The sequence below is a fragment of the Oryctolagus cuniculus genome, chromosome 6 (genome assembly GCF_964237555.1).
Source record: "Oryctolagus cuniculus chromosome 6, mOryCun1.1, whole genome shotgun sequence".
In the NCBI taxonomy this organism is placed as follows: Eukaryota; Metazoa; Chordata; class Mammalia; order Lagomorpha; family Leporidae; genus Oryctolagus; species Oryctolagus cuniculus.
Window position 1 is genome coordinate 123,381,244 of NC_091437.1, and position 24,475 is coordinate 123,405,718.

At 45.8% G+C, this 24,475-nt stretch overlaps 1 protein-coding gene across 15 annotated transcripts in view; it reads left to right on the forward strand.

Moving 5' to 3' along the window:
* MTDH (metadherin) overlaps nucleotides 1-10,235 on the forward strand; it is a 72,730-nt gene extending 62,495 nt beyond the window's left edge. For 9 of the 15 annotated variants that reach the window (XM_051843933.2, XM_017341596.3, XM_051843939.2 and 6 more), the window contains 3 exons: nucleotides 1,787-1,927; nucleotides 6,439-6,595; nucleotides 7,137-10,235. In XM_051843933.2, coding sequence (XP_051699893.1) covers nucleotides 1,787-1,927; nucleotides 6,439-6,595; nucleotides 7,137-7,207 — 369 coding nt within the window. In that variant the 3' untranslated portion in view covers nucleotides 7,208-10,235. The remainder of the gene's footprint in view (nucleotides 1-1,786; nucleotides 1,928-6,438; nucleotides 6,596-7,136) is intronic. The other 6 variants (XM_051843935.2, XM_051843940.2, XM_070075341.1 and 3 more) reach the window with 1 other exon arrangement.
* Nucleotides 10,236-24,475: the final 14,240 nt, after the last annotated feature.

Here is a 24,475-nt window from a genome sequence, read left to right on the forward strand (position 1 = left end):
AGCTTCCCATACAGGCACCAATTTGTGTCCTGGCTGTTCCACCTCTGATCCAGCTGCCTGCTAATGCTCCTAGGAAAGCAGCAAATGATGACTCAAGTGCTTAACACTACTTAAAATTCTATAAGACTAAGAATGGAAGTGTTGACGCTTTGATAGTACCTTAGAAATCATATAGACAAATTTTATTTTGTAGTTGAAGAAACTGAGGCTCAGAATAACTGATTTGTCCCTGAAAATAGCTAAACTGTGGCAGGGCTAAAATTGGAATTTCCTGTCTATATCCTTTCTACTGTGTAAACTCAGTCTATCTAGAAGTTTCACTTACATAGAAATATTTCATTCCTTGAAGAAGTCACTTAGTGAAATGCTTTTTTTTAAAAATCTCAGTTCAAACATGACTAGTTCATTATGTGCTTTTTAAAAGATTATTTATTTGAAAGACAGCACATGCAAGAGAGTTACAAAAAGAGAAACAGAGGCTTCCATCTTCTGATTCACTCTCCGAATGCCCGTAATAACCAGGTGTGGGCCAGGCTGAAACCAGGATCCTGGAACACAATCTGGGTCTCCCACATAGGTAGCAGGAGCCCAACTACTTGAATCATTGACCTGCTGCCTCCAGCCCAGGCACTGCAGTATGGGATGCAGGCCTCACAAGTGGTGCCTCAAGCACTGTACCAGATATCCACCCCTCATTGTATACTTTTGTTTTTAACAGAAAATATACCAGCTTAGTTTATTCTGTTTGAGTTGGTCTGTTTAAATTAAAACAGTTCCCATTTTGGTGTGTGTGTTTTTATTTTTAGAGTTACAAAGAGAGGGAGAGGTAGACTTTCCGACTTCTGGTTCACTCCCCAGATGGCTACTACAGCCAGCACTGGGCCAGGAGCTTCATCTGGGTCGCCCATGTGGGTGGTATGGCCCCAAGCACTTGGGCCATCTTCCACTGCTTTCCCAGGAGCATTAGCAGGGAGCAGGCTCAGAAGTGGAGCATCCAGGACCTGAACTGGTGCCCATATTGGATGCTGACATCACAGGCAGTGGCTTTACCTGCCTCTCCACAATATGTGCCCCATATATTTTTTAATTGACATTTTAACTCTGGGGAAAGCATGGAATAATGAATGTGTATTCCAATGTACATATATATATTATAAATATTTTGAGTAATTATTTTGTTATTTTATATGCTTTTTAACTTGTTTGGACAGTTTGTAAAATGCAGTTATTTCCTTGGGGCAGTAATATGTGGGGAGCAACTCGGACTAGACTAAGTTACTGGAATTAAGCCTTATTCTATGCATCTGCTCTCCCACAATATGGCGCTGGGAGAGGAGTAAACAGCTTTTACACAGCTGCCTCCAGTTCGACCAATAACCTGCAGGAGCTGATCCTGCTCCTGATTGGAGGAGAGCAGCGTACTCGGCATCTGGGTAGCAGAGTTGGGATTGGTGGAAGAGGACTATAAAGGAGGAGAGAGACAACATGCACCAGGAACATCTAAGGGGGACATCCGGATAACATCTGAGCAACCCCCGAGAAAGCCGGCCGGCGGTGTGCCACTCCCCCGCGGAAGTGGGGAAAGTGGCAGGGGGCCCGCCCCTCCACGGAGGTGGAGGGACGGCAGCCAACCCGGGAAGAACCAGCAGCAAACCCGGGAAGGGCCGAGCAGACAAAAGAACAACGCAGGGTCCTGTGTCGTTCCTCCGCGAAGAGGGGGAGCGACAGTAATAGATTTTAGTTACTAAAGCAAATAATTCATATTATCTAATACTTTTGTGTGTAGGACACAGAAGAATTAGAAAAAGAAATTAGAGAAGAGCTTCCAGTGAATACCTCTAAATCCCGTCCAAAACAGGAAAAGGTTTTTTCCTCGAAGACCGTAAGCACTAGTGATCCACCTGAAGTACTCGTCAAAAATAGTCAGGTAATTCTTGGAAATAAAGTTTTGTTGACTTGAGAATTGTATCTTAACTAGTATTTTATCAAAGCACTGTGCTAAACATTTTAAATACGCTAATTTAGTCTATAAAACATCCCCAAGAGAAAGATAGGACCCATTATGTAAATAAAGCAAGAGAAGTGGAGTAACTTGCCCAAGGTCATGTTACCAGCAGTAAACTCAAAGCCACTATATGGGAGTGTCCTCCTTTACCCACCATTATGCTTTCTGCCATTTCAGTTACCTGTGATTGACTAAAGTTCAAAAATACTAGTTGGAGAATTTCAGAAATAAACACTTCATAAGTTTAAATTGGAGCATGATTCTGGGGTAGTCTGAGGAATACTCATCCCATCCATCCCATCCCATCCCTCCAGGGACAGTCACTCTCATCCCTTTGTCCAGCATATCCACATTGCAAGTACCAATGCCCTGTTAATCACTTAGCGCCTCCTGGTATCAGCTGAATGTCAGCATATCACAGTGCTTGTGTTCAGGTAGTCCTTAGCTAATGATGGCCCCATAGAACGAGAGTAGTGATGCTGGCAATTTAGACCTACCAAAGGGAAGCTATAAAGTGCTTACTTAAATGAAAAGGTGAAAGTTCTTGAGTTAAGGAAAGAAAACAATATGCTGAGATTGCTAAGATCTAGAGAATGAATAAATTGGAAAAAGCTTAGTGGTACCATCTACTGTTTCAGACATCCACTGGAGCCTATGGAATGTGTCCCCCACAGAGAATGGGGGACTACTGTACTGTATCATATACTATGTTGTATTTTCTTCTTCTAAATATCTGTACATGTAAAGGACAGATAGCTTAGGAAAAATGTAAATTGTTGTATTTTTCCCAAAGCCTGTTCATAATAGGACAGGTTCATCCTCCAGAAAGTAACATTTGTTTAAAATTTGGTAACCTTTTTTTTTTTTTTTTTTTTGAGAATTATTTATTATTTGAAGGAGTAACAAAGAAAGAGGGAAGGACAGAGATTTTCCATCCGCTGGTTCACTCCCCAGATGACCCCAACAGCCCTGGCTGGACCAGGGCAAAGATAGGAACCAGGAGCTTCTTCTGGGTCTTCCATGTGGGTGCAGGGGCCCAAACACTTGGGGCCATCTTCCCGTTTTTCTGAGCCCATTAGCAGTACACTGGATCAGAAGTGGAGCAGCTGGGAAACAAACCAGCACCTATATGGGATGCAGGCGTCGCAGGCAGTGGCTTTACCCACCACGACACAACACTAGTCCTGGTGACATGTTTTTGAATTATGTGCCTTCTGTGAAAAATAATGACGGTTACATGGACTATTTTATAAAAGGTCTAGGCCAATGCCCTGAAGAAATCAAAATCTTTTGAGTAAATATTGTATTAAAATATATTAAAATCTACAAGAGTTGCATAATTCATTTATTTTCTTATTCCAAAAATGCTGTGAACCATTTGTATGCCCCACACTGCTTGAGGTGCTGGGATCCAACAGATAACAAAACAGACAGAATGCTTGTGCCTTGCCTTTGTGAAGTTTACACATCTAGTGAAACAGCTTGTTAACAGTCTTGTATGAAAAACAGTGATTTAATCATGCTTATTTGGATTTTATCTAATTCCCTAAGGTAATTTTGAAATAAAAGGATACAGTTGTATCATAGGATTCATTGTAAGTAGAAGGGGGTTATTTGACATTTTGATATTTTGCTTAAATCATTTTCAGAAGTCATCTTGTAAAGAATGTTTGAGTCCCTCTCTGATTTATTGCAAATGAGTGATGGGGCTGGTACGGTGGTGTAGCAGGTTAAGCTGCCATCTGCAGCACCAGAATCCTGTATAGGCACTGGTTCAAGTCCTGGCTACTCTGCTTCCAATCCAGCTCCCTGCTGATGCACCTGGGAAAGCAATGGAGAATGGCCCAAGTACTTGATTTCCTGCACCCACTTGGAAGACCTGGAAGGAACTCTTGACTCCTGGCTTTGGCCTGGCCCTGCCCCCCAACCATTGCAGCCATTTGGGAAGTGAACCAGTGGATGCAAGACATATCTCTCTCTCTCTCTCCAACTCTTCCTTTCAAATAAATCTATTTTAAGAATGAGTGAGAGGGGCCAGCGCCATGGCACACTAGGTTAATCCTCTGCCTGTGGCACCGGCATCCCGTATGGGCGCCGGTTCTAGTCCCGGCTACTCCTCTTCCAGTCCAGCTCTCTGCTGTGGCCCAGGATAACAGTGGAAGATGGCCCAAGTACTTGGGCCCCTGCACCCACGTGGGAGACCTGGAAGAAGCTCCTGGCTCCTGGCTTCGGATCGGCGCAGCTCCGGCCATTGTGGCCATTGGGAGAGTGAACTAACGGAAGGAAGACCTTTCTGTCTCTCTCTCTCTCTCTGTAGCTCTACCTGTCAAATAAATAAATAAAGTCTTAAAAAGAAAAAAAAGAGAATGAGAAAATAGAGGGGAAAGGAGATTAAAAAATAGGTAATAGGGGCCAGTGCTGTGGCAAAGTGGGTAAAGCCACCATCTAAGTGCCAGCATCCTATATGGGCATGCTCTGGTTCGAGTCCCAGCTGCTCCACTTCTGATCCAGCTCCCTGCTATGGCCTGGGAAAGCAGTAGAAGATGGCCCCAAGTCCTTGGGCCCCTGCACCCACAGCAGAAGCTCCTGTCTCCTGGCCTCTGATCAGCCCAGCTCCAGCTGTTGCCTCCATTTTGGGAATGAACCAGCATATGGAAGATCTCTCTCTCTCTGTCTGCCTGTGCCTCTCTATAACTCTGCCTTTCAAATAAATAAGTAAATTTAAAAAAAAATAGGTAATAAAGCTTTAGGATATGAAGTAAAATACAGGGAGCATAAAGATAAAGAAATTGAGCAACACAAATACAGCTTCAGATACCTGAAATAGCAAAAAGAAACACTAGCAATTCCCATGACTGACACTGTTTCCTCTTCTTATGCCCGCTTCCTGTTCTGGAACCCATGGAGTCTGAAAGAGGAGAAATGTGTCTCACCCTGGTTTCCGTGGGCAGAATCATGCTCACAAGCAGAGCTCTAGGGTGAAATGATCTACTCATCTCATACCCTCAAGGCACTCCAAGTATCGCTTCAGTGAAGCAAATTTAAAGTTGTTTTATCTCCTTTCTGCTCCCAGGCTAGGGAGAAGCAAGGCTCAAGAATCTAGGTCCTGCCCTGAGCATTCTAATTTCACTGCCAGCTTGGATAAAACTCTTTAACAGATAAGACACCCTTGTCCCACACCAAAGTGCCTGGGTTCAGTCCCAGCTCTGACTCCTGACTCCAGTTTGCTACTGAAGCAGACCGTGGGAGGCAGCAGTGATGGCCTAAGTACTTAGGCTCCTGCCATCTGCGTGAGAGACCTGGGTTGAAAGCTTCAACCCAGGCCGGCCGTGGCTGTTGCAGTCATTTGGGACATGATCCAGTGGGTGAAGCTCTCCCTATCCCCGTTCTTCCCTTCCTCTCAAATAAATAAAAAATAATGAAAATAAAAAAATGGGTTTTTTAAAACAATTTATTTGAAAGGCAGAGTTACAGAGAGGCAGAGCAGAGTTGAGAGAGAGGTCTTCCATCTGCTGGTTTGCTCTCTAAATGGCTACAATGGCTGGAGCTGAGCCGATCCAAAGCCAGGAGCCTGGAGCTTCTTCTAGGTCCCCCACATAGGTGCAAGGGCCCAATTATTTGAGTCATAGTCCACTGCTTTCCCAGGAGCATTAGCAGGAAGCTGGATCGGAAGTGAAGCAGCCAGGACTCAAACCAGCGCCCATATGGGGTGCCAGCACCACAGGCAGTGGTTTTTATCCACTAAGCCACAGCACCAGCCCTAGAAAATAAAAAGGTTTGAGTTCAATGGGAAGTAGATGATACCATTGAATCTCTGACAAATATAAAATCATGCCATTTATAATGAAGCAAGCAAATGTAAAAGAACGTGAAAATGGCATTATTTTCACCTATTTAAGATTCAGTAGACTTTTTTTTTTTTTTTTTGACAGAGTTAGTGAGAGAGAGAGAGACAGAAAGATATTCCTCCCATTGGTTCGCCCCCCCCAAATGGCCACTATGGCCGGAGCTGTGCCAATCCAAAGCCAGGAGCCAGGTGCTTCCTCCTGATCTCCCATGCTGGTGCAGGGCCCAAGCACTTGGGCCATCCTTCACTGCCTTCCCAGGCCACAACAGAGAGCTGGACTGGAAGAGGAGCAACCAGGACTAGAACCTGGCACCCATATGGGATTAACCTAGCGAGCCACGGCGCCAACCCCTCGATAGACTTTTCTGATTTTATGCTTTCATTTTTATCTCAGCCTGCAGTCCCATTGTAGGTAATGTTTTATTTGGTTTTGTCACTAGAGGGCAGACGTGAGTTACAGTGTTACTGCTGATAAATCTTAGAAATCTTAGTATTTACTTGCTGTTAACAACTTCTTGATATCACTATATTTAGTTTTATTTGAAATTTTCACAAAAAAAATTGAGATAACTTTATTTCAACATAGCCCATCAAGACTCTTCCACCTGCTGTTTCTACCGAGCCATCTGTTAGCTTATCAAAGAATGATTCAGACAAGAGCTCTTCCCAAGTGCCACCGATGCTATCAGAGACAGATAAATCCAAGTCAAATATGAAGCAAAATAGTGTGCCTCCTTCCCAGCGTAAGTGATCCTCTTTTTGGTTCCTTTGTACCTTTTTCTTCTTGTATTGTACAGTTTACATGTTCCTTGTGTAAACGTTCAGTTTCTGATCTAGGAAGTTCATGGTTTCACAGTCCAGCCCTTCCTTCCTTTGCGAATGCCGGACTCCTTGAAATCACATGAACTGACTGACTAGTTGTGAGGGACAGAGCAGACTTGGCACCTGCCTGCCTGTCAGTCTGGATGCAAATTGTTTTCTACTCCGTTTTATCTCAGTAGTTAGAATGAGCAGTATTAAAGGGCGGCTTTTCTTGGTGGCAGCTGGTTGAATATCAGTAGCTCTATGTGGTTAAACCTAATAATACATCAGGCTTGAAAAGAGTGGCAAACAGAGTAACTTAAAAATATGTAACTAGGACTTGAAAACTTAAACATGAAGTCTGAGAATTTTGTAGCATTTTTTTCAGCATTCGTACTTCTATGTTATTGAAACACAAGAATATTTACCATCCTCCTAACTGTTCTTTCTTTCCTTATTCCTCTCCCCCCTTTTTTCCTTTAGCCAAGTCTGAAACTAACTGGGAATCTCCCAAACAAATAAAAAAGAAGAAAAAAGCCAGACGGGAAACGTGAATGTTTTTTCTCTCCCTGTATTGGACATGTGTTTGCAAACACTGTCTTGAAGATTATGCTGTTTATGCAATAATTTGTGGACATGTACAGAGTTTTATATAAATTTAAACCAATTTTTAAAACAAAACTGTGAACACAACCACCGTAAAAATGGAATCAAAGAAAAGTTAATTTATGAAATTAAGAGGTCAGCAGAATATTCTACATACAGTGCTGGAAGACACTTGGGAAAGTCTTTTCATTGAACGAGAATGATCTTAATTTAAGAATATTATCCTGGTTTTACAACAGTGCCCTGTTTACAACAGATTGTGCCCTATCTCATCTGCAGCTGAGGAATAACGGATTCTGATTAGAGAAGGATTGCCTTCAAATTAGCAGGCAACTCTTTGGATCTTATGCACGAACTTGCACCATTTGAATCTATTTTATGCTTAAATCAAAGTGCTTTGATCAAATGCATAATCTGCCATATCTTTACATATTTGTTGGTAGCAATTTGTATTAAAAGAATCACAAGTGCAAATAAAAAGTCATTTATCATTTATTTAACTAAACTGTCATGGTTTAGTTTACAATTTTTAAAATATTCTTAATTCAGACATTGAAAATGCAATTGACACTTGTATGGCTTATGAAGTTATTTTTGATAGTCTTGCATTACTTGAATTGTTCAAAGTACAGTATATTTTAAATTAAAGGTAAACTATGTATTTCTTTTATATACATTTAAGGTTCAGACTCACAAATAATGCTCTTGTTTATGATTTGAAAACTTTCAGGCAAAATCCAGCTCACATTTTTCCTTTCCCTAGCAGTTACTTTTCTTTCCAGCATCAACTCTTAGTTGCTAGTAATTTTTTGACTTTAAAATTGAAATCATTCACACACTTTGAGTATATGATGGAGAATGAAAACTAGAGTCAGACAGCTTTAATTGACATTGTCAAGACCTCCAGTTATCAGGAATACATTTTTTTACTGCCTTAACCTGTAGTACGTAGAATATGCATCAATTTCTTGAAGAGGATTCGTGTTTTTATAAGAATTTTCATGTAATTATTGCAATTGTGGTCAAATAAGGAACGTTTCCTGCTTGAAATTGTATTGATTTAAATGATGTGTGAGATGTTTCACCATTTTCAGGCACTGTGTAATTCTATTGTAATAAACTGGCAGGTATCTTTGTAACTATAAATAGTGCATGCTCAGCCATGTACACTGTAAATAGCCTTTACCAAACGTGTTTGACAAGGACCATAATTAACATCACTTAGTGACTTGTGATAAAGAAAAAAAGCCATGATTTATTTGATGTGATTGGCTTACTTGTTTTTATGTGGCGCCAAGAATGAACCTGTTTAACAGCTGTAACCAATGGTACTGATCTGTCCATCCAGCGTTGTCTTTGATTGTGGTTTTATGATATTGCATTGTCAGACCAGGAAAGCTAAAGAAACAGAATGGTTTTAGTTTTGCTGAAGACTGGCCTTATTAATAGAGGCTTTCCTCACAAGGGTTAACTTTTATCAGGTGTTAACATCTGTTTCAGGAACATGGCGGTATGTTTACATGTCGGAGGTTTTGTTTAATTTTATGGTATTTCTAAATCGATTTGTTTAAATAAATTCAGCAAATGGATAGTATTGTTTTTATTTGCTTCAATACGGGGGAAAACAATAGCTAAAGTGCCAGGAAAGGATTTTTTCAAAGGACTTTATTCCAGTAGCTTTACACAGACGTTTCTTAAATAGATGTGAGGATTCCTAAGTTGTCAGTACTTTGGAATGGTATCACAAAAGAGAATTTAATAAGGAGTCTATAATTTTAGAATGTGCCAAAAGATCGATGATCAGAAGTTTAATTGAACTCTCTCAACTCTACCTCACCATTCCTTTTATCCGGTGGCTGTGTCAAACATTGGGCTTTATTTCTGCAGCTTAGGATCTCCCCATTCAGCCACCTGTGCCAGGTGTTAAAAACACCATCTTTGAAGGAAAGCTGTATGTTTGTGGAGATGAAGCACATATGAACTTGGGGTGGATCCAGCACAGAGGTAGCTCTGTCCCTTCTCTGCTCAGAACTAAGCAGGGCATGGATTTTATATTTTAAGAGATGGCAGCTGTATGAGTGATAAAATTAGTCCCATTCTCTTTCCCAATGTGTGAGATACAAACTCTTAGACAATTAGAAAGTGTTGGTCCTTATTCTTTAGGTGTTCGTGTGACCCTTCCCTAACACCGAAGCAGTTTCTGACATCTAACAGGGCACCTGTTTTCCGTCAGCTCGGAAGGCAGTGAGATCTAGGTGGAGATCCCAGGAGGAGGGGAGAAAGGAGAGTGTTGTCTTGTGTTGGCACAGGTTTGATGCTCTCAGAAGCGCCAGTGGGGGTCTCCCTGGCCCCTCCAGGCTCTGTGAGGCCTGGGGGAGGGACCTGGTTCCTATTAGTAAGCAAGGCCTGCCAGGAAGCCACTGAAGTCCCCTGAATCCTGGCCTTCTTCCACATACTTGGGGAATGCCCGCCCTGTTCTGGAGCTGTAGTGCTTTAGGGTTTCTCCACACTGGAATCCTACCTTTTTATGCCCTGTATTGAATAAAACAAAACAACAGTTGAGAGAGTCCAAAAAAAAGGGATTGAAGTAAAATGTGATTCATGTAATTTACCATGTTTACTTTGTGCATGCATTTTATTGGGGAAGGGAGGTCAAAGTAATTCACCCAGATCTAAAGATAACTTCATAGGGGAATCCGGTTTGTATTTGGGTTAAAGATACTGGAGGGCAATATATAACAACAGAGTTTAGTTTTTCTTAAATAAATAAAAGCAGTCCTCTATTAACACAGTGTGAACTATCTTTCAAAATTTAGAATTTAGTTTTAAGATATCTAATAGATGTCTTAAGATTTTCCTGTAAACTGATTGCACAAACTGGAATTACTTTCCAAAAGACTTAGGGAATGCAAATATGTTATTTGTAAGATGCTTTGAGTATTGTAAATAAAACAAGCCATTTTTGTTTTGTGTAAATTGCTTGCTATAGTTCTCTTGTGGGAAGGGACTTTGTCAGTCATTTTGCATCCTACGCTAGTCAAAAGGCAGCTTTACTTTTTTGTTGTTTTTAATTTTTTTTCTCTTCCCTGAAATGCAAGGTATAGGCCTTACCACCGGGAATTCAAATCTGTGGAGTCAGACACCTCTGAAAATACTCATGTTTGTGACACACGGTGTTCACTGTGGGAAACCTCTTGTGTTTATATCGTCTTAGCAGAACATGACTCTGCCAGCAGGAGCCATGTGTCACTTGCCATGTGTCACCTTTTAGGTTAAAGAAATGAGACTAACGCCTGGCATATGCTTTAGTTTACGTGTCCCCCAACAGTAGTGACCTAGGCAGAGTAGGAGTCTGTTTCTCTCACGGGGTAAAGTCTGGGAAGGCAGTCCAGGGCTGGTGTGACCCTGCACAGGGCCAGGCACCCGGCTTCCTGCTACACTGCTCCTCCTCACTCCCAACTGTGGCTTTTCTTGCCATGCTTGAAGACAAGTGCCCCAGCTAGCAACTTCCTTTCCGCATTTGAGCCAGTTGAAAGAACGTGCCCCCTCTCCTCTAGGAACACTTCTGCAAGTTACCCACAGCACACACTTCATTCCACATTTAGTTGCTTGGTTGCACCAGAGTGAAGGAGTGTGGGAAATAAGCCTTCTGTTACTCATGGGCCCAGCTAACAGCCAGTATTCCATTCCTGACGAAGAAAAGGATTGGACGTTGGTCACCACCAGCAGTCTCTGGCATGCAGTTGACACCCTGTGTATCTCCTATACCCAAACTTCATTTCTTAGGTCAGATTTCAGCTTTTCTAGCTAAGCAGGAACTTCGAAGGCTTTTGCATGCTACTCAGAGTCGTGGCTAATAATGTCCCAACTTCAATATAATAGATTCTAGAAGACATTTCTGCTACTCAGTGACTGCTTTGAATTCTAGAGACAGCTGAGAGAACTTAGAAGCCTGCCATCACACTAACACAGCAAGTATGAATTTTACCAGCTTTAAGAATTAACTATGGCATATAAAGTAATCTTTAAAAGATCAAAAAGGCATTACTACTGTTCTGTTTTTCCCAAGTACTCTGTATCAGGAAGGTTATTCCTAACCCTAGCATCAAAACATGAGTGTTGTTGTAACATGTTTGCTGACTGATGATACAGTCCTGAGGTTTGTGAATGGGTTAACTTAAAAGCAAACTTCAGCAGAGTCAAGGTCATTCATAATCCTATTCCTGTTTGTATTTCTGTGCTTTCACTTTTCATTTCTATCGAAGCATTCAACATGAACATATGTAACATGTACATAAAGTTTACAGCATAATAAAAGGAACACCGCTGAAACCATCATTATTCTGCTTAAGAAATAAAACATTGGTGTGAGTGTTGTGTAGCAGGTTTGGCCACTGCTGGGACACCTGCGTCCCCTCTCAGATCGCTGGTTCTGGTCCTGGCACCTCCACTTTGGATCCAGCTTCCTGTTAATGCACCCTGGGAGGCAGCAGATGATAACTGCATCTGCCTTCCACCTGGTGAGAGAACTGATGGAGTTCTGGGCTCCTGGCTTTGGCCTGGCAGCCTTGGCAGTTGTGGATGTTAGGCGAGTGAACCCATGGATGGAAGATACTTTGTGTGTGCACGTGTGTCTCCTCGCCCCCTCCTCCCTCCTTCCTTCCCTTCTTCACTCTGCCTTTCAAGTGGATGAAAAATTTAAGATGCTTTTTTATTTTTAAGTAGAACAGTACTTGGAAGGGAACATTGGGAGTAACCTTTTTTGTGGTTTGGTAAAAGGATTAAGGAAAGGCATGGATGAAAATGCTGCTCTCAGATGCCTGACTTAGCACAGCTCCTTTTTGGTGCCAGGAGTGGCTAAGGGTCCTGGGGATCATCTGACCTGCTCTCAGGAAGCTGTCCTGACAGTTTCCTCCCAGTGCCCTCCTCCAGACACTGCACCATGACCATGGCCCAGAGTTGTTACACAGCTGCACGTGGCAGCCTTGCTAAGAGGAAGGACAGGTAGCAAGGCTCTCTGCTAGACAGCAGCCATCCCCCAGAGTCCCAAGAGCCCCAGTGCCCTGCTTAGATTGAGGTCTCGTGAAGTTTGTCATGGGACTGGAGACTGACAAACTCTAAAGCGGATTTGTGGCAAAACACCAAGAGCTGTTCGCAGCAAGCTGGTGTAATTACAGCTGATTTCTTCCTCTTCTGAGCAGTCTGAAATACTGTAAAAACATGAGGTTACTTGCAGAAGTGACAGCTGTTCCCATGTCTGATCAGAAGTGAAATGACCAAAATAATGAAAAATGGGGAGGCCGGCACTGTGGCATAGTGGGTAAAGCCGCTGCCTGCAGTGCTGGCATCCCATATGGACGCCGGTTGAAGTCCCGGCTGCTCCTCTTCTGATCCAGCTCTCTGCTATGGCCTGAGAAAGCAGTAGAAGATGGCCCAGGTCCTTGGGCCCCTGCACCCATGCAGGAGACCTGGAAGAAGTTCCTGACTCCTGGCTTGGATTGGTGCAGCTCTGGCTGTTGTGGCCATCTGGGAAGTGAACAAGCAGATGGAAGATTCTCTCTCTCTCTCTCTCTCTCTCTCTCTCTCTGCCTCTCCTCTCTGTGTGTAACTGGCTCTCAAATAAATAATTAAATCTTGAAAAAAAAAAAAATGAGAGGAAGCCTTTCATATCACTGACACTAGGAAAGAAGGCACCCAAATGGCAGAAACTTGGGACATTTCTATTAGCAAATCCAGTAGTTTATAAAAACTAATCAAGGATGCAGGTGTGGGGCAGGCACCTGATGCAGTGGTTAAGATGCCACTTGGAATGCTCACATCAGTATTAGCCTGAGTTCAAGTCCCAGCTTCGCTCCCAATTCCAGCCTCCTATTCAGGGAAGATGGCTAAGTAATTGAGCTACCAGTACATGGGAGATGTCTATGTCTCTCTTTCAAATAATATCAGAATAAACCCACTAAAATCTGACAAGAGAGTAGGTCTAATGTTAAATGTTCTTACCACATGGAAAAGTTTTTTAAAAAATGCAGACATGGGTCAAATGAAATGTATTGATATGTACACATATTTTCTCACAGAATAAGAGCTGAAAAATGTATATGATCATGACATTATGCCAATGAGGTGTTTAACAAAGTTGAATAGCCATCCCAAATTTAGATTTTTTAAAAAACTTGATATGGATGAAATACTAAAAGTTACTTCAGTGCCTCAGTGAGTGAGACCCCAGTGGAAAGAATTGGTCATGAAAGGAGGTACTTTTCTCTTAAGGGAGGAGAGAACTTCCACTTTGCTTAAGGCCTTGTCTAAATAATACTGACGGAGTTTCTGGATTCAAAATGCTTCCATAGCCAAGGCAGCTCATGTCAAGAGCCTCGGGTGATCACTGATGTCATACGTAAGAGTGTTGGCTGGTGCCGCGGCTCACTAGGCTAATCCTCCGCCTGTGGCGCTGGCACCCCAGGTTCTAGTCCCAGTTGGGGCTCCGGTTCTGTCCTGGTTGCTCTTCCAGTCCAGCTCTCTGCTGTGGCCCGGGAGTGCAGTGGAGGATGGCCCAAGTGCTTGGGCCCTGCACCCCATGGGAGACCAGGAGGAAGCTTCAGATCGGCGCAGCGCGCTAGCCGTAGCAGCCATTGTGGGGGTGAACCAACGGAAGGGAGACCTTTCTCTCTGTCTCTCTCTCTCTCACTAACTCTGCCTGTCAAAAAATAAATAAATAAATAAATAAGAGTGTTAATCATTAAATTAACAACAGGAGGGGCCGGCGCCATGGTGCAGTAGGTTAATCCTCTGCCTGCGGCACTGGCATACCATATGGGTGCCGGTTCTAGTACCGGCTGCTCCACTTCCAGTCCAGCTCTGCTATGGCCTGGGAAAGCAGAATATGGCCCAGAGCTGGTTCTGTGACACAGCAGGTTAACGCCCTGGCCTGAAGCGCCGGCATCCCACATGGGCACCAGTTCGAGACCAGGCTGCTGTACTTCCAATCCAGCTCTCTGCTATGGCCTGGGGTAGCAGTAGAAGATGGCCCAAGTCTTTGAGCCCCTGCACCCATGTGGGAGACCCGGAAGAAGCTCCTGGCTCCTGGCTTCAGAACATTGCAGCTCCAGCCATTGTGGCCAGTTGGGGAGTGAACCAACAGATGAAAGACTTCTCTCCTCTCCCCTCCCCTCTCCTCCCCTTCCCTCCTCTCCTCTCCTCTCCTCTCTCCTCTCCTCTCCTCCCCTCCCCTCCCCTCCCCTCCCCTCCCCTCCCCTCCCCTCCCCTCTCCTCTCTCTGTGTAACTCTGACTTTCAAATAAATAAATAAAAATATTAAAAAAAAAATGGCCCAAGTCCTTGGGCCCCTGCACCCACGTGGGAGACCAGGAAGAAGCTTCTGGCTCCTGGCTTTGGATGGGCACTGCTTCAAGTCCCGGATACTCCACTTCCTGTCCAGTTCCCAGCTAATTTGGCTGGGAAGGCAGCAGAAGATGGTCCCTGCCATTCATGGGGGAGACCCAGATGGAGTTTCTGGCTCTGGGCTTCTAACTGGCCTAGTCCCAGCTGTTGTGGCCGTTTGGGGAGTGAACCAGTGGATGGAAGACCTCTCTATCTCTGTCTCTGTCTCTCCCTCCCCCTCTGTAACTCTGTCCTTAAATAAATATAAAAATTTTTTTTCAAGGGCTGCATTTATGTAACTAACAATATACAAACCTCAAACGTTACATATATGAAGAGAACAGTCAGATGGAAATGTTTTAAATGTGCAACACAGCTGATAAATTACAAATTACTACTTAAATGCATAAAGAATTGACAAGAGAAAAAACTCCAGAGAAAAAAATAAACAAATCATGGGAATAAATAATCAGTGTATAAGCACTACAAATATATTTTAAAATGCTCAAATTTTCTTTTTTTAAAGATTTATTTGAAAAACTACTTATTTATTTATTTATTTATTTATTTAAAAGTTACAGGGAGAAAGGAAAGGACAGAGAGAGCTCTTCCACCTGCTGTTTCGTTCCAGGAAGGACCACAGCAGCCAGGGCTGGGCCAAGCCGAAACCAGGAGCCTAGAACTCCATCTGCATCTTCTACATGGATGGCTGGGGCCCAAGCACTTGGGCCATCTTCCACTGCTTTCCCAGGCACATGAGCAGGGAGCTGGATTGAAAGTGGAGCTGAGGGGCCGGTGCTGTGGCGCAGCAGGTTAACTCCCTGGCCTGAAGCACCAGCATCCCATATGGGTGCCAGTTCTAGTCCCGGCTGCTCCTCTTCCGATCCAGCTCTCTGCTGTGGTCTGGGAAAGCAGTGGAAGATGGCCCAAGTCCTTGGGTCCCTGCACCCACGTGGGAAACCTGAAGAAAGCTCCTGGCTCCTGGCTTCAGATCAGCACAGCTCTGGCTGTTGTGGCCATCTGGGGAGTGAACCAGTGGATGGAAGACCTCTCTCTCTGTCTCTATCTCTCTCTGTAACTCTTTCAAATAAATAAAAATAAATCTTTAAAAAAAGAAAGTGGAGCAGAATCGAAAGTCCAAGCCTTGAATCAGTGCTCACATGGGATGACCCTGTCACAGGTGATTGCTTCACTCGCTGTGCCACACTAGCACCAAGAAAGCACGAATTTCAGTAAGAAAAGAACTTTCCCTTCAAACCCATCAGACCGGCAGGAGTTGGGGAAAAAAAGAAAACCAGAAGAGCCAGAATTCCCGTCGCTAATGAGGATGCAGGTGACAGCATCAACTGTTGTAGGCCTTTGGGGAGAGCCATCAGGTGCTACTTTAAAAACCAGAAGTAACCATAACAAGCTGGAGAAGGTGGCACAGAAGCTCATGGGAGAAGAAGCAGGCGATAGCTGAGAAAGCACGGAACAGAAGGAGCTCTCAGGAGAAGCCCACTTTGCAGCCACTACAAGAGCTGTGCCAGTGAGTGTGGCATTGGCCTGTGGGCACACGGACCAAATGATTGCTGACCCCATGCACAAGAATAAACGACTGGGGCCAGCGCTGTGGCACAGTGGGTTAAAGCCGTGGACTGCAGCACCAGCATCCCATATGGACACAGGTTCGAGTCCTGGCTGCTCCACTTCCCATCTAGCTCTCTGCTATGGCCTGGGAAAGCAGTAAAAGATGGCTGCTGCACCCAGGTGGGAGACCCGGAAGAAGCTCTTGGCTTCTGGCTTCAGATCAGCTCAGCTCTGGCTGTTGCAGTCATTTGGTGAGTGAACCAATGGATGGATGGTTCTCTCTCTGGCTCTACCCTCCCTGTAACTCTGTCATTCAAATAAACAAAATAAATCTCTTAAAAAAAAAAAAAAAGGCAAGGGAATAGAGAGCCACATGAGAAAAACCAAACTTTTCAAATATTAGAAGAAATACGATGTGCGTCGGGGAGGGGGGTGCAACTATAATTCCAATTTTTCAAAAGATTGATACAACTTAACTACAGGGGGAAAAAGTACGCAGCCAAATAGATAAAACGCAAGCCCCGGGAAGCAATGTCACAAGTCAAGGGACAGCTTGTGCTGCCTGGAGATAAGTAGTTCGGGTCACTTCCTCTGGAGGGAGGACTTAGTGATACAAAGGCAGCTGGTAACTCCCAGAACCAAGACCAGCATTTCCCCCAGCATAGTTCTGCTGACACGTGTGTTGATACCACACTCTGCTCAAGGATTTTCCAGGAGACGACGAATGGCATCCATGAGCAGACATGTAAACTCAGAGCATAAGTATGATTCGTTGGGTCCAAAGTGGTCAAAAACTTGCAGAATGAGAGCAAGACAAAAATCACGTAGTCTTGTTCCATAGAGCATATCCGCAAGGTTCATGGAAAACATCATTCAAAGGTAGATTTACCTCGGTGCCAGAAAATTATTTTGAAAGACAGAGCTCCCATTTGCTGGCTCACTTCCCAAATGCCCACAACAGCCAAGGCTGGGTCAGGCTGAAGCCAGGAGGCTGGAACTTAACCTAGGCCTTCCACCTGAGTGGCAGGAACCCAAGCACTTGGGCCGTCATCTCTGCTTCCTGGGGTGTGCATTAGCAGAAAACAGGAATCAGGAGCAGAGCCAAGACTCAAATCCAAACACTCCCATATGGAATGCAGGTATCCTGACATCTTAACCATTGCCCCCAAAGATACACCGTGGTACAAAAAATGCTGAAATCCATGCATATATGGGAGGGGGTGGTCTTCAAAAAGTTCAGGGAAAATGCATATTATGAGAAAGCTATGTGTGGATTTTTCTCTCTTTTTTTTTTACATAAAATAAACTTGTCTTTTAATTCCATTGACCCGCCATGTTTCTGAAGTATCCTTGTGTGTGTGTGCGTGTGTGTGTGTGTGTGTGTGTTTTGAGGCAGGAGGCAACAGAAAATAAAACTGAGGGTGCTGCAAGAAAAAGAAAGGTGGCAGGTGCACCTGTGCAGACACACAGCTGCAGTGTGTCCCTCTTCCCTTCCCGGGGCTTTAAGGCAAACCCAGAGCAAACAAAAGCATACATAGGACCCTAAGGGACAAGTGGGGCTTATAAAGAAACAGCTGAAGATGATAACCGAGTTGAAAGAGTTACAGGGAGGCCGGCGCCGCGGCTCACTAGGCTAATCCTCCGCCTTGCGGCACCGGCACACCGGGTTCTAGTCCCGGTCAGGGCGCCAGATTCTGTCCCGGTTGCCCCTCTTCCAGGCCAGCTCTCTGCTGTGGCCAGGGAGTGCAATGGAGGATGGCCCAAGTCCTTGGGCCCTGCACCCCATGGGAGACCAGGAGAAGCACCTGGCTCCTGCCATCGGATCAGCGCGGTGCGCCGGCTGCGGCGGCCATTGGAGGGTGAACCAACGGCAAAAGGAAGAACCTTTCTCTCTGTCTCTCTCTCACTGTCCACTCTGCCTGTCAAAAAAAATAAATAAAATAAAAAATAGTAAAAAGCTTTTAAAAAATGAGTTACAGGGAGATAGGGAAAGAGATCTTCCATCTGCTAGTTCACTCCCCAGATGGCCATTGGCCAGGGCCAAGCCAAACCCAGGAGCCAGGAGCTTCATCCAGCTCTTCCACATAGGTGGCCTACTTTTCCAAGGCCATTAGCAGGGAGCTGGATTGGAAGTAGATCAGCTGGGACATGAACTGATGCCTGTATGGGATGCTGGTGTCCCGGGCTGCGGCTTTACCTGCTGTGCCACAATGCTGGCCCTATTAAGGGTATCTTTATTCCAAGGAAATGATTTTGCTGGTAAGTAGGTCCTCTGTCTGTTAGCCACAGGACAGGTTTAGAAACCTTAAGGAAAAAGGCTAGTGTTGCGGTGCAGTGGCTTAAGCCACGTCATGCCCTATGGGTACCCATTGGAGTCCAGCTGCTGGGTTTCCAATCCAGCTTCCTGCTATTGTGCCTGGGAATGCAATAGAAGATGCTTCGGCCTGACCCAGCCCCAGTCATTGTAATCATCTGGGGAGTGAACCAGTGGAAGGAAGATTTTTTTTTTCCTCTCTGTCTGTAATTCTCTTTCAAATTAACTAATTAATTTTTTTTTTTTTTTTTTGGACAGGCAGAGCGGATAGTGAGAGAGAGAGACAGAGAGAAAGGTCTTCCTTTGCCATTGGTTCACCCTCCAATGGCTGCCACGGCTGGCGCACCACGCTGATCCGAAGGCAGGAGCCAGGTGCTTCTCCTGGTCTCCCATGGGGTGCAGGGCCCAAGTACTCGGGCCAGTCTCCACTGCACTCCCGGGCCACAGCAGAGAGCTGGCCTGGAAGAGGGGCAACCGGGACAGAATCCAGCGCCCCGACCGGGACTAGAACCCGGTATGCCGGTGCCGCAAGGTGGAGGATTAGCCTATTGAGCCGCAGCGCCAGCCAACTAATTAATTGTTAAGACTTCAAGGAGAAATCTGAAGCTACCACAAGGTGGCGATTTCGACACGGGGCATTCTCTCCCTCTCCCTGTCCCGTGCCTGCCATGGTTCAAGAGAGGAAATGGCGAATGGGAAGTTGAGCACCTGTCCCTGAAGTCAGAGTGCCTTTCTCTTGACTCTGTGTGGTCACGTGCAGGTGCTTCTGAACACTGGCCCAGGTTTCTCTCTCCGCAGATCTCTGTCCCTTTGTGTCTCTTTGTCTCCCTGTCTTTCCCTCCACCTACAGCCTTTCTCTTCCTCTTGTTCTAATCTCTGTCTCCACTTCCCCAGCCTCCAAATTCACGTTCTCCAGTAAAGCAGAGGCAGGACCCAGCCTTAGCCCAAGGTGTCCCTTGACTGTCCTGTATCAAAGGAATTCACTGAAATGAGGCAGTGGCACAGCTGGCCCTACAAGGTTCTAGTCACCAGACTCAAGAAGCCATTTGCCAGGGCTGGCACTGTGGTGGATCAGTACAGCAAGTTAAAGACCTGGCCTGCTGTGCCAGCATCCCATAGGGGTACCAGTTTGTGTCCTGGCTGCTCCACTTCCGATCCTGCTCCCTGCTAATGACCTGGGAAAGCAGTGGAGAATGGCTCAAGTGCTTGGGCCCCTGCACCCATGTGGGAGACCCGGAAGAAGCTCCTGGCTCCTGGCTGCAGCCTGGCCCAGACCCAGTCCTGGCTGATGCAGCCATTTGGGGACTGAACCAGCAGATGGAAGCTCGCTCTCGCTCTCTCTCTCTTTCTCTGCCCCTCTCTGTAACTGACTTTCAAATAAATAAATATTTTTAAAACATAAATTTAGATTTAAATTAGATGTGCTTGGGCCCCTTCTATCCACAAGGGAGACCCAGATGGAGTTCCCGGCTCTTGGCTTCAGCCTGGACCTAGCCATGTGGGAAGCAACCAGTGGATAGAGTGTTACCGGTTGCAGGTTGCAGAGCAGAGGGCGAGTTTTGTGGGTTCTTTCCCTCAGCTTAGTGTAGAAATAAAAAGCCAGGAGACAATTTGCAAAAAGGCAGAAACGTTTATTTGACAGAAAAGAAACTTGTATTTGATTGTCAAGAAACAGAAAAAGCATCTGGTCTGAGAGGAGACCAGGGGGAGTGCCCGAGTAGGACTCTGGCTTTGAGGGAGTGTCCCACGTGTTCTAAGGCATTGCCATCTGTTCGCTGGACCATTCTATGGGGAGGGCTCATTGGACAGGGTTTTTACATGCACGTGTTGATTGGCTTGCGGCTCATGGAGATTGGGGGGGGGGGGGTCCTGAAGATGGCCTGTCTCCTTAGAGGCGCAGCCCCTGCTCTGCTAGCTGTGAGTGGAAGCTTGCAACATGAAGGTGTAATTTAAAGCCAAGGTCACAAGAAGCTGTTAGTGGGAGAGATGCCCTCCGCCTAGCAACAGGCTTTCCAGCCACAGCTGACAGCTTGCTTGTGAAGGACATTCTACCTACATCTGAGGGGCCCACAGACCCCCAGCCCCACTGGACGGCCTCACAGAAGATCTCAATCTCTCTCTCTCTCTCTCTCTCTCTCTGCTTGCTAGATAGATAGACAGATAGATGATGGATAGATAAACTTTGCCTTAGACCAAAGTAAGTCACATGCGATAACGCTGCTGTGTAAGCAGCCTTAAACTCCACCTAGGGACAGTTGATTTGCTTTGTTATCACCTGCAGCTGAGCATGTGAGAAATGACTGAATGTTAAGTCATTTCCTCATTCACCCTACAGTAGTGGATAAAACGTGGTGGAGGAGCAGGCCTTCGGCCTAGTGGCTAAGGCACAGCATGGCCTGCCGGCCTCCCAAGTCAGAGCGCCTGGGTTCAAATCCTGATCTGCTCCTGATTCCAGCTTTCTACTCATTTGCACCCTGGAAGGCAACAGGTCCTGGCTCAGGTACATGGGTCTCTGCCAACTCCTGGCGTTGGCCTGGTCCAGCCCTGGCTGATACAGGCATCTGGAGAATGAACCAGTAGGTGGAAAATCTCTCCCTGTCTCTCTCCTGCCCTCCAGCTCTCTCTCATAAATAAATAAAATTATATCTTAATTCCATTTTCCCATAAACTTCTTGAAGTACCTTCACATGTTATCATGATAAATTTGAAACGCTTTGTTTGCAAGCTCTCATTCTGAGACCGAATTTCAGCCAGTCTATACCATCTCAGAAAGCACCAGCATGAAGATAACAGAAAGTTATCACTCTGACCACACCCTGATACAGGGAAGTGCTCACTGACTAGCGCAAGGCCAACCTCCTCCTATGGAGAGGGGCGGGGCAGAGGCTAACACAACCTAGTGACACCCCAATCCCTGCTATCTCAGGGCCTGTCTGGCCTGGGTTCTACTTGTTTGTTTGTTGCAGGAGATCCTGGTTACTGCTTGCATGTTTGTAATAGGAAATGGACTTTTCTAATATTTAACCAGCTTGGTGACTTCACTCATTTCTTTGAAGTTAAAGTGATCAGTAAAAACAGCTGATCAGATCTTCTTAGGATTGAGGAAAATATTCTGATTTCTCCTATGTATGAAGTTTGAAACATGGCAAAATAAAAGGGTGAGTAGAGCAGAAATGTTTTTAAAAAGGAATTCAAAATTTTGGGTTTTGTGCTGAACAGCAAATCATACATTAGATGATTCTTACAACAAAAAACCATGGTGAGATATACTTTTTTTTTTTTTAAGATTTATTTTATTGGCCAGCGCCGCGGCTCAACAGGCTAATCTTCCGCCTAGCGGCGCCGGCACACCGGGTTCTAGTCCCGGTTGGGGTGCCGGATTCTGTCCCGGTTGCCTCTCTTCCAGGCCAGCTCTCTGCTGTGGCCCGGGAGTGCAGTGGAGGATGGCCCCAGTGCTTGGGCCCTGCACCCGCATGGGAGACCAGGAGAAGCACCTGGCTCCTGCCTTCAGATCAGCGTGGTGCGCCAGCCGTGGCGACCATTGGAGGGTGAACCAATGGCAAAGGAAGACCTTTCTCTCTGTCTCTCTCTCTCTCTCTCTCTCTCTCTCACTGTCCACTCTGCCTGTCAAAAAAAATTTTTAAAAAAAAGATTTATTTTATTTCTTTGAAAAGCAGAGTTAGTGGGGTGGGGGGGAGGTAAAGATAGAGATCTCACTCCCCAAATGGCCACAATGGCCAGGGCTGGGCCAGGTTGAAGCCAGGCGCCAGGAGCTTTTTTCAGGTCTCTTATGTGGGTGCAGGGGCCCAAAGACTTGGGCCATAATTGGCTGCTTTCCAAGGTACATTAATAGGGAGCGGAATTGGAAGTGGGGCAGCTGGGGCTCGAACTGGTACCCATAGGGATGCTGGCATTGCAGGCGGTGGCTTAATCCATTACGTCACAACTGCCCCAAAATATACTTTTTAATGATGAGTGTTTATCCACATGTGTGAACCTCAGATGCTTTTAATTAATAGATTACTTATGAAATTTCTGTTTCCAGCGGGTACTTTATGGATATCATCTCAAATAGTCACAAAAGCTCAGGAAGCTGTTTTAGTCCCAGACACCAGAGAGGCTGTCCAGTTGGGAATCGGCAGGGAATACAGAGTCACCACCGGTGACACACTTTGAGGAGTTCTCACGAGCTGAGTCTCAAACCAGTGTGCCAGGATCAAAGTTTTGGAATTCAATGGGGCCAGCATTGTAGCATCCAATATTGGAGCCTCGGTTTGAGTCCTGGCTGCTCCACTTCTAATCAGCTCCCTACCGAGCACCTGGGAAAGCAGAGGAAAATGGCCCAAGTACTTGGGCTCCTTCACCTACGTGGGAGACCAGGTGCAGGAGCCCAGGATGGAGTTTCTGGCTCCTGGCTTTGATCTGGCCTAGCCCTGGCCTTTTGGAAGGTGAATGATTTGGTGGAAGATTTGTCTCTCTGCCTTTTTCTCTTGTTGTTAAAATTTGGGTTTTTTAGCCGGCACCGTGGCTCAATAAGCTAATCTTCCACCTTGCGGCGCCAGCACACTGGGTTCTAGTCCCGGTTGGGGCGCCGGATTCTGTCCCGGTTGCCCCTCTTCCAGGCCAGCTCTCTGCTGTGGCCAGGGAGTGCAGTGGAGGATGGCCCAAGTGCTTGGGCTCTGCACTCACATGGGAGACCAGGATAAGTACCTGGCTCCTGCCATCGGATCAGCGTGGTGCGCCGGCTGCGGCGGCCATTGGAGGGTGACCCAACGGCAAAAGGAAGACCTTTCTCTCTGTCTCTCTCTCTCTCACTGTCCACTCTGCTGTCAAAAATAAAAATAAAAAAAATTTTAAAAAAATTGGGTTTTTTTTTAGGTGGGGAAGGGGAGGTGGTGTGGTGTGGCGAGTAGAATTGCTGCCTACAGTGCCAACATCCCATATGGGCACTGGTTCGAGTTACGGCTGCTCCATATCTGATCCAGCTCTCTGCTATGGTCTAGAAAAGCAGGAGAAGATGGTCCAAATCCTTGGGCCCCTGCACCCTCATGAGAGACCCAGAAGCTCCTGACTCCTGGCTTCAGATCAGCCCAGCCCCGTTCATTGCAGCCATTTGGGGAGTGAACCAGCAGATGGAAGACCTCTCTCTCTGTCTCTTCCTCTCTGTAACTCAGCCTTTTTTTTTTTTTTTTTTTTTTTTTTTTTGTGACAGGCAGAGTGGACAGTGAGAGAGAGAGACAGAGAGAAAGGTCTTCCTTTGCCATTGGTTCACCCTCCAATGGCCGCTGTGGCTGGCGTACCGCGCCGATCCGATGGCAGGAGCCAGGTGCTTCTCCTGGTCTCCCATGGGGTGCAGGCCCAAGCACTTGGGCCATCCTCCACTGCACTCCCTGGCCACAGCAGAGAGCTGGCCTGGAAGAGGGGCAACCGGGACAGAATCCGGCACCCTGACCGGGACTAGAACCCAGTGTGCCAGCACTGCAAGGCGGAGGATTAGCCTAGTGAGCCGCGGCGCCGGCCTGTAACTCAGCCTTTAAAATAAACAAAAAAAAATCTTTTTAAGGTTTATTTTATTTATAAAATAAATACAAATCTTGTTTTAAAGTTTTCTTATTTATTTGAAAGGCAGAGTTACACAGAGTGAAGGAGAGACAGAGAGAGAGAAAGAGATCGAAGTGAATCCACGGATTCACTCCCCAGATGGTTGCAACAGCCAGGCTTGGGTCAGGCCGAAGCCACAAGCCTGGAGCTTCTTTCGGGTCTCCCATGTGGGAGCAGAGGTCCAAGCACTTGGGCCATCTTCCCCTGCTTTCCCAGGTGCATTAGCAGGGAGCTGGATCAGAAGAGGAGCAGCGGGGGCAGGAGCCAGCACCCGCATGGGGTGCCAGCATCATAGACAGAGGCTTAACCTAATATGCCACAGCACTGCCCCCGCCACCTTTTAAATAAACAGA